This window comes from Aquila chrysaetos, chromosome 3 (assembly GCF_900496995.4).
Source record: "Aquila chrysaetos chrysaetos chromosome 3, bAquChr1.4, whole genome shotgun sequence".
In the NCBI taxonomy this organism is placed as follows: Eukaryota; Metazoa; Chordata; class Aves; order Accipitriformes; family Accipitridae; genus Aquila; species Aquila chrysaetos.
The window spans coordinates 51221170-51230593 of NC_044006.1; the positions used below are offsets into that span (position 1 = coordinate 51221170).

General features: G+C 43.0%; 1 protein-coding gene across 7 annotated transcripts in view; it reads left to right on the forward strand.

The window, feature by feature from the left end:
* The window catches only part of SLC25A13 (solute carrier family 25 member 13), a 105827-nt gene extending 96665 nt beyond the window's left edge, over positions 1–9162 (forward strand). For all 7 annotated transcript variants that reach the window (XM_030008925.2, XM_030008923.2, XM_030008921.2 and 4 more), the window contains 4 exons: positions 2032–2170; positions 5894–6052; positions 6134–6224; positions 7061–9162. In XM_030008925.2, coding sequence (XP_029864785.1) covers positions 2032–2170; positions 5894–6052; positions 6134–6224; positions 7061–7250 — 579 coding nt within the window. In that variant the 3' untranslated portion in view covers positions 7251–9162. The remainder of the gene's footprint in view (positions 1–2031; positions 2171–5893; positions 6053–6133; positions 6225–7060) is intronic.
* The last annotated feature ends 262 nt before the right edge of the window (positions 9163–9424 follow it).

Consider the following 9424-nt stretch of genomic DNA (forward strand, 5'->3'; position numbering starts at 1 on the left):
AAAACCACAGTCTTTTCTTTTTATGTGAAGATTAAAGGTGAACTGTAAAATGGGCTTCTGTTGTGCATGACAGGCCAGAATTCTTGTGTCTCTGGTGAATACAGAAGATTCACCTCCTCTGTGCCCTCAAAGTAAAGTGTATGGGCTTTGCAGGTAATTTTGAGAGGAGAATCCAGCCCAGCATCGCTTTGTTCTGTGGCTGATAACCCCATTCAGCGTGGGTGAACAGCAGAGCGGCTGCAACAGCAGCGCTTCAAGTTCCTTTATGGCATTTTCCTTAGTGTATCTAGAAGGGCATAACGAGAACCAGCAACTGGCAGCATAAATCAGACAAATCCAGCTGAGCAACAAGGCAAAGGGTCTTAACAGCAGGAGTCATTAACCTCTGAACGGACCGTCAGGGGAAGCAGTCAGTTCTCAGTCTGAAAACGTCAAGAAATAAGCTGAGAAAGTGTGGTGGAAAGCAGCTGGGGTTGGAGCAGAGCGTGATTGTGCTCGGTGTGCTCGGTAACTGAGTCTGTGACACACAGAAAGTCTGACTAGAAGACCTGATGTCTGTTGTTAGATAAATCTTTATTTTCTCAGAGGCATTCTCTGACTGCAGACTGCACTTATTAGCATCTGTGAACTGGCTCCCAGGACGTGGTTTTCCTGTCACACATCCTGCTCGCCCACCCCTGCCTTGCCATGCTGAAAGGTGACTTTTCAGTTTTTCTGACACCTTGCAGCTCTTGTGTCTTTGCTTGATAACCAGCATCCAACTTGGATAAGCACTGTATTTTAACTGCTATTATAGTACAAGCTAAGCTTACAGATATGTCCAGGCGTATCATTAGATTTAATTAAATTCTGTGGATATTAGCATGTCCCCTGTGAAATGTCTGGCACTGAGCCATGCCCTGGTAGCCCTGTACACAAGAGAAGTACAGTAACAAGGGCAGCCCGTGAGGGCTCGTGGATGAACCTCAAGCAGTTTCACCACAACTCCACCCTCGCTTCAAAGAGAAGAGGCTTACGCTCATCCGCAAACCATTTCTTTCTCAAGCTCGGAACGTTTTGCCCATTTTCCAAAGCCACCTCCGGTTTGTACCTCCCTGCTGGTCTCAGCCCTGATGTGTTCAGGCTCTGATGTCCTCTGGATCTCCATATTGAGGAAAGGCAGATTGCAAGTCCCTTTTGCTTTCGGAACATGGATATTATTTGGTATTTTATTTTGGTTGCCTCCCCTAGTGGCTTTTTTGCTTTCCCCGCTGCTTGAAAAACAGTTGATTGCCTGCTGCTACCCTAAAACTTTACTTGCCTGTTTGCCATCCTCTTAGGTTTGAAGCTGGCTATATTGCTGGTAACTTCGTTGGCTGTTTGTACCACTTACAAAATTGATAGCAAGGCAAATTTAACAGTAAGAGCTGAAACTTACTTGAAACAAACTGTGTCCCAGATGACCTGTACTTCAAAAATCACAAGTAAATCATCCTGCTACTGTTCTGCAAAAGAGTTAGTGTTATGGCCCTACTCTCTTTCTTTCCCGCTTTTCCTCGATTTATGTTGGATTATCAATTGCAGTGTCTGCATAGATGTATGGATCCCTGAAGTATTTATTGTAAGTGGGAATGAGAGGGGACAGACCTGTCCTGTGGCTCAATCTTCTGCAGACACATCCTAAATTCCCACTACAGGTGCATGGCTACCATGTCAACTATTTAAAATTCTGCAAAGGTGTTATCAGAGTTTACTCCAACACATCACATTTTCTCTATTACCAGCAAATAACTACAGTACTAGGGAGTGAGGAACAACAAGTAGACAAGATAAATACAATGACAGAAATTACTGAACCGAGAAACAATACACAGAGACTCCTCAGCAGGGTGAAATACATGTATCTCTCAAATTTTTGAGAGGAGAAATGGCTTTTTCTATAAGCCCTTTGCAACAAAACGAAAAAATAAAATGTTGCTCTGCTCTCTGATGTTCATAGTTCATCATGTTAAATTTGCTCATTCTCAAAACTTGTTCTCTTTTTCAACACAGGGTGCTAAGGCATGTTTTTTGCGTGACATCCCCTTCTCTGCCATTTACTTCCCCTGTTATGCTCACTTGAAAGCTTCATTTGCAAATGAAGATGGGAGGGTCAGCCCTGGAAATCTGCTCTTGGCTGGATCAATAGCTGGTAAGTGCCCAAATTTCTTTTTCCATGGCACTATATTGCACCTGCAGCACAATAGTTACAGCAGTGAGAACTTCGAAAAGCTCAGAAGAACTATATGCAACTATAGTGTATTTTACAATCTTGCACCCAAATAACGGAAAGCTACCATGCTGTAGAGTGAGTTGATGTTAAAAATAAAGATATTCTAAGTTCCTGGTATAATCATAATTTCAGGAGGCAAAAGAAAGGGGAAGATTTAAGTGCTGATGTTTTGTTAACATATATCATCATTCCTTGTGAAGCTACTGTGCTGGTTTTGGCTGTGTCTGACTGACTGGTAAAGTTTTGTTGAAATGATTTATAAATAAAATCATGGCATTCGTGAAATTCTTTATGATCAAAGGAATCTTGAGTTTTAGTATGAAGTCCAAAAGCCATGCTAGCAGTACAGCTGTCCAAACACATTGACATAAAATGTGACAAAATGATGAGTTACTTGCTACCCACAGTATCCCATGCAGTTACTTGGTTTCATGAGGATTTTACCCTTATCGGTTTTCTTATATTAAACAAAACAGAAAAATTTGAAAACATTTCTGCTGTGCCACAGGTTGCTGATTCCTAGCGTACCCAGATACGACAGAGGTGCTGACTGTGATCTTGAGCACTTGCTTGTTTCAGTCTGTAACATGGGAGAAAGGAGAGCCAAATCAGGCTTAACTTGTCACAGATGCGTTTAACTTGAGTGCACCAGAGCCTAAGGGAAAAGACAGAGACAGGTTTTGTAGCCTCAGCTTGCCCTTGCATCTGCTGCGTAGCTGGTCCCTGGCACAGCACCCAGCTTCTCTGCCCAAAGGGGACCACCTTTTGGTAGCTGCCTCCTGGAGAGGGCAGCTTGAGAGTCCTGCTACATCCACTTCCCTTCAGGAAACAAATGGGCTTGGAAATTTGTGCAACAGGACCTTTGGAGGAGCGTGTAGCAAGCAGGAGGGCTCACATCAGCAGGTATTTCCATCGTGTTCATTGGAGGCTGCTTGGTTTCTCTGAGCTGCAGCCGAGTTCTTCCTCCAGCGTGGCCCCTGACAGGCTGCTGTGACCTGTCAGGTGAGAAAAATGATGGAGTGGCATGAATCCATTACAGATAGGTGGTTTAGCTATGTTTTCTCATTTTAAGCTTTCTTCTGCCTGGGGAAACTGTTCTTGGTCAGGATTACACATGGGGCTGGGTCTCTTGAGAAGCAGGGATCTTTTATAGCCAGTGTCTGGGCGTAGGATATAGCTAAGATCAAGTAGTTTGTCTTGTTGAAGCATATAGCTCTGTATTCAGTAGCTTCTAGTCCAAAGGAATTGACCTGGCACTAGGAAAACCAGCTGTGTTCGAATGACTGGTGCTTAAAACACCCTTGTCCTCTCCCCTCCCCCATGCCAAACCAGAGCCAGCCTCCAAGCCCCCCAACAGGAGCTTACAGCCAGCTTATTTCTCACCCATTTTAATGGAACAAAACAATTTTTGAACTTTAGATCGTATTTACAGACTTGAAACATAAGCTGGCATTTTTAAGCCAAGTCATTTCTTAGATTTTCCTATTTTTCTCTTTCTAGCCATTGTCAGGTGATTGCAGACTGAGATAACCATCCCTTTGAAGTTCAGGCACAGAAGCAGTCTTTATTGTTGCTGATACGGCTTACCAAACGAGCTATAATGTGAATTTTATCCAGTGCTTCCTGTGAATCCCATCCTAGGTTAACTCTCATGAGCAAATCACGGCGTTAAAGATACAACACTCATCGTACTATTTACAAAAACAAGGCATTTCTTTTATTGGGTATAAGTAAAGCATGGTGGGGGCATATGTGTCCGCTCTGGTTTGCCACAAGAAAGTCAAGGAGAAGACAAAACAAAACCCCCACCACCTCTGAAACGCTGGCGTGGTCTCTGGGCTGATGTCTCTGCTTTGGCTGGGGATCTCGCCTGGTCATCAGACTTCAGACATGTGCATGAGCTCCAGCTGGATGTGGGAGACTCCGCCTTTCCACAGCCCGTGGTGCTGGGATGTTCAAGCTGGCCGTGCTCAGCTGCACACCTGCATCCTTTGCCAGTGGGCATTGCTTGTGCTGGGTATATTTTCTTCCATTTCATTGTTGTTAGGGTTACGTGCAACATGCATGTCATCTAGCTTGATCTGCTTCTGGTTTTCACTGTTCACCAGATGCCTCAACCTGTTGTGCCACAGCATTTTCTGAGGAGATGATTCCAATATCAGCTACAGGATCGCTCCTTAATTTGCTCCATCTGCTTATTTGCCTCCACTGACTTCCTTCTCCTCCCCTCGCTCCTCTTTTTTATTGTCAGCTCCTGCTGTGTCATTTGTCTCATTTTGATTGTAAGCTCCTCACAGCAGCGACCTGTAAATTTTTGTCTGTAAAGTCTTTTGTCCTGTACACATAGCTACTAAAAACAGGACTAAAGCATCTTTAACTTCAAAATATCCTCAGTAATAAGGAATGAGGAATAAGGAGATGGAAGTCAATGGGTAGTAAGCAGAATTGTTTCTAAGTATGTCCTTTGTTTTTCCTTGAAAACATTGGTTGGCTTTTGAAGGACAAATGTCCGGCTTTAAATTGAAGACTCAACCAATATCCTGGTGTGGGTAAGGCTAAGCAAAGAGGAATTTCAACATTTCTGGAGTTCAGAAATCTTTACCGGGTTTTAGTACTTGCCCGCCAGACTGACCACTGTGCAAGTTCAGCATGTGTGTTATTTTGGGGGGTCCGAGAGAGGAGGAGGAGTTCTTATTTTGGTGATATGCACACGCTTATATCTCTCAGAGCAGTCTGCAGGAAGGGTGCTCTGGTGCTTGAAGCCAGACCATGCTGGTTTGGACAAAAGTTGTTACAGAATTATTAAGCCTAAAAAAAAAAAAGCAAAGGAGATTTATGCATCTACATCTGACCAAGTTGGTTTGGAACAGATGCAGAATGGAAAAGTAATAAAACCATAAGAGACAGTGTCTTCTGGGTACAGTCTCAGTGCTTTTTTTGGCTTTTTTCTTTTTTTTTTTTTTTTTTTTTTAATTCTAAACATGGGCAGCCCCAGTTCGGACAGAAATGATTTTAGAAATACCACCTATTGGTAATTTGGTATTTTTTGCTTTCAGTTGATTATCTAGGGTAAATTTAAATCTTCCTCCAAGTGTTCTGCTGAGAATGTCAGCTGTGGCTTTGCAGCTGAGCAGTCTGCCATTCCTAATGAGAAGAATGACCCTTTTTTTAAACGTTAGCTCTCATGCCTTGCTGACCGTGTATGGCATTATCTGGTTCTCCGTACCACTGCTGCGGGGGCGGTGCGTGTACAGATTATTCTAGCGCAGTGTGCAACCAGAATGCCAGGAACCAGAGAAAGGTATGAAAAGGAAATGGAAAGATCGACCTCACCTCCAAAAACTTTGTGCTTATTAACTATGCAAGTTTCTGGTTAGTGCTGAAAAATCCAGCCCGTGCCTCCCAGCTTGGCAGGAAGCATGTGGTACGGTTGTTCCTCTAGGAGAAGCTCTCTCTGGGTGAAGCCACATCCACAACGGCTGCCTCTTGTTGCTTGTTCTCCTTTCCAGCTTCTACTTAAATCAAACATGGCTGAATTCTCATGTTAGAAGGACAAAAGGCACAGTTACCCCTTGGTAGATGAGGTATGTAGCATATGTGACAAGTTGGTGATACCCACCAGATGCATTTCGTGTTGTGTAGGTATGCCTGCAGCCTCTCTGGTGACCCCTGCGGATGTCATCAAAACAAGGCTACAGGTGGCAGCCCGGGCAGGACAGACCACCTACAGCGGCGTTGTAGACTGTTTTGCAAAGATCCTTCGAGAGGAAGGTCCGAAGGCTCTGTGGAAAGGAGCAGGAGGTGTGTAAAAGAGCTTTGATTACTGAGTGATTCCTAATTGTGGTTTTTGTCACTTAGGAACTCTTTTTCTTTTCTTTCAAGCTCGTGTATTTCGATCTTCTCCTCAGTTTGGTGTAACTCTCGTAACTTACGAGCTACTGCAGAGATGGTTTTACGTGGACTTCGGGGGAGTGTAAGTATGTGGTATCTGAATCTGCCTGGGACCCTGAAGCTGCACTTGGACGTGTTGCAAAGGCTTTGTAAATATTACTTAAGCCACACCACACTGGTGGAGGTTAGGATGATATTCCAGTATACCTGTTTCACAGCAAGACATTACCACATTTTATATCACTGTTTCAAGCTGGGGACCTGTGCTAGTGTAAACAGAGACAGTGAGAGGCTAAATAATGGGCTGGGGATATAACTGCAGGGGAAATGTGACGCCTGCCAGGTCAGGATACACTCTGCATTATTCCTCATTAGTTTGGTGGAGGAGCTGTGCCCCTGATTAGGCAGGGCATTTGACATCCAAAAGAGTCTATAGGTGTCACCAAGTCCAAAACCTATTTGTTGGAGCTTCAGCTCTGCCTTCTGTCTTTGTTGATGATACAGATGCATGTGTATGTTGCTGTTTAATGTGATCCCAGGAGCAGCTGCAGACCATTTACGAAGCTTTGGGGACAGTAGTTTGAAAGCCACCACAAAAATTACTTAAACTCTGCTAGGTTCCTGGATTGGTTATGCACTGTAGCAGAGACTTACGAACCCGGGTTCCCCGACGCTTCAGTTTTGATTCATACACTACAAATTTTATCTGGATTTGACCATACTCAATCAAGGTGAAGGCTCCTGACTGTTCTGGAAGGTTTTAAAACAGGGTATTTCTCATTACATTGCAGCATTTAATTTAGTTACTTGCTGGGAGGTACACTCAGGTGTCTCATTCAGCTTACTTTATGGAGGGGATTTTTGTGAATACTGGTTTTACTCTATGGAAATTAATTTATTATTTTTATTATTTTGCAGAAAACCAGCTGGATCAGAGCCAGTTCCTAAATCTAGGATCACACTCCCTGCTCCTAACCCTGACCATGTAGGTGGTTATAAATTGGCAGTTGCCACTTTTGCAGGGATTGAAAACAAGTTTGGACTTTACCTACCTCGGTTTAAGCCATCGCCACCTACCTCAAAGGCTGCTGCAGCAGTAGGACCCTAAGTTTATTGCTGTAGGTTTTTTGTTATTAGTTGGGAAAGAGCCACTTTTCTAATTGGTTATTACTTTGTTCCTTTAGCTTCTCATCATATAACAGTTTAGCTTCATTTGAGTTTTAAGGCAATTTTCATCGTAAATGTAATCATTTGTCTTTGTGCTTCCTTAACCAGATCACTGTGAAATTCTTACCAGTTGTTTTAAGTTTGGGACCATGAATGTATTTGTCCACATCTGACATGCGCTTGTGTTGGGAAGACACTAATTTTAGGTTCTGTTTATTGGGGAGGGCTGGGTGAGAGCTGTGAACCAGATCATCTTACAGGCAATGCTCAGTTGCAGATCACCAGGGCGGATGTTGCACATCGTCACTCAAATGGAAAAACTCAGTAGATATCACGGTGCTCAAAGCGGAATGATTTTGACTGTACATGTAAATTGGTTATAAACTTAGTGCGTGTCTGTAGAGGTCAGCAAATATATACCCGGTACCTAAGTATGCCAGTACAGCTTCAACTTTTTAAATATGTACACGCACAAGTTCTGTTTCTGGATTGTATTATGAAGCTTTTATGTGGAACATGTTTTTGTAATGGAAACCACATTTATAAATGTTTAGCCGTTGTATTATGTTACTGGTATCAAAATGCTCAAAAGAAAGTGTTATTGTCCATAGTCTTTGCACTTTATGGAAGAACTTTTGGCATTCTACTACACATACAAGGAAATTTCATAACTAGGTGCCTATCTTGGGTTGCTGGTGTTTGAAATTCAGTTTGTATATGCACTTCTATAGTAAAACGCTGCTTGTTTAAATAACTGCAATAGAAAATTCATGCACTGTATCAATGGTACCTGCCTTAACTGCTGGCTTGTAATTGGCAAATAGGTGGTTTCAGATTCTTATTTACTTCATTGAGTCAAAAGAGATTAAAATACTCTAAAAGAAAAGATTTTACTTAATTTTTTGGTGCCTTGCACAGTGTTTAGAAAATTATGTATTTATGAAGATAGAAATAAACCTTTCAAACAGATGCACACATGGTATTCTGTTACGGAAATAGTGTAGTACATCAAATGTCTTGTTCAGCTTCAGTTATAAAGTTAGGTTAAGATAAAGTTAATATTTGGACATGTAAGCTATAAAAACACCTGCAGCTTGAGAATAAATTATATGAATTCCCCTGTGTAGAAAAGACATCTGTTGGTGTAGATGTCACTGAAAAAAAGAAATTTTTCCTCAGTCAAAAACCAGGATTGGAGTAAGCTTTGATATTTTGACCTTTACTTTTACGGGGAGGTTAATGTGTTATGAACAGTCTGACTACCTAGTCAGTTGAAGGTACTGTTGGGTGTCTTCTGTGATACCTCTTAAGACCAGGAAGAATTTGGTCTTGCTTGTCTTCTTGGGGTGGGTGCCTTCAATGTTGACTGTAAACTGAGGGTATGCATAGATGCAGTATCATTGCAGACAAATGGGTTAGGCATGCAGTATCACATCGTTGTACTATAACTTATGGAAATACTGAAATGGAAATTACTCTATCGTTGTATTTGTGTTTGGGTCATTGTGAAAATTATTCTCTTGGACTAATTTGCATTTTGAAGTTACTGGTGAAATGGAGTCATGGCAGGAGTAGCATCTGCAGTACTCACGCACGTGAAAGCGAGGGGAGAAGATGACATCTACCTGCAGCTGCATCTTGGAGTCTGGCTAAACCAGTGTGCAGAGACTCTGCGCTGGGCTCTGACAGCCGCCGGCTGCTCCCTCTCAACCCTGTATATCCAAGTCTCCCCAAATGACAGCTCCTTCGTTTCAGCAATGGGGAAAAAACCCCTGCCCCTTGTATTACTGCAAAATTAACTGTCAGGATTTTTGGTTAAGGCTTGTCATAAAAGTTAAACTTTCTCACCGGGAGCTGCCTGTGCTTGACACTTGAGATTTTAGGCTATTTAGGAGCTGGTTTTACACTTCATCCCTCACTTTTGCCTGACGTACCTTGTGAAGGTTTTCTGTGCAAAGTCAGCAGCTCAGGGAGAATGCCCGAGTACTGAGCTGCACGTTCGCCCGGGCTGGGAGAGGAAGCGCCTGGCCACGTGCGTGGGTTCAGCCGGCAGCTGCTCCTTCCTCGTGGAGCCTGGAGAGAGGGACACCCAGGCTGCACCGACCAGAGCACGTC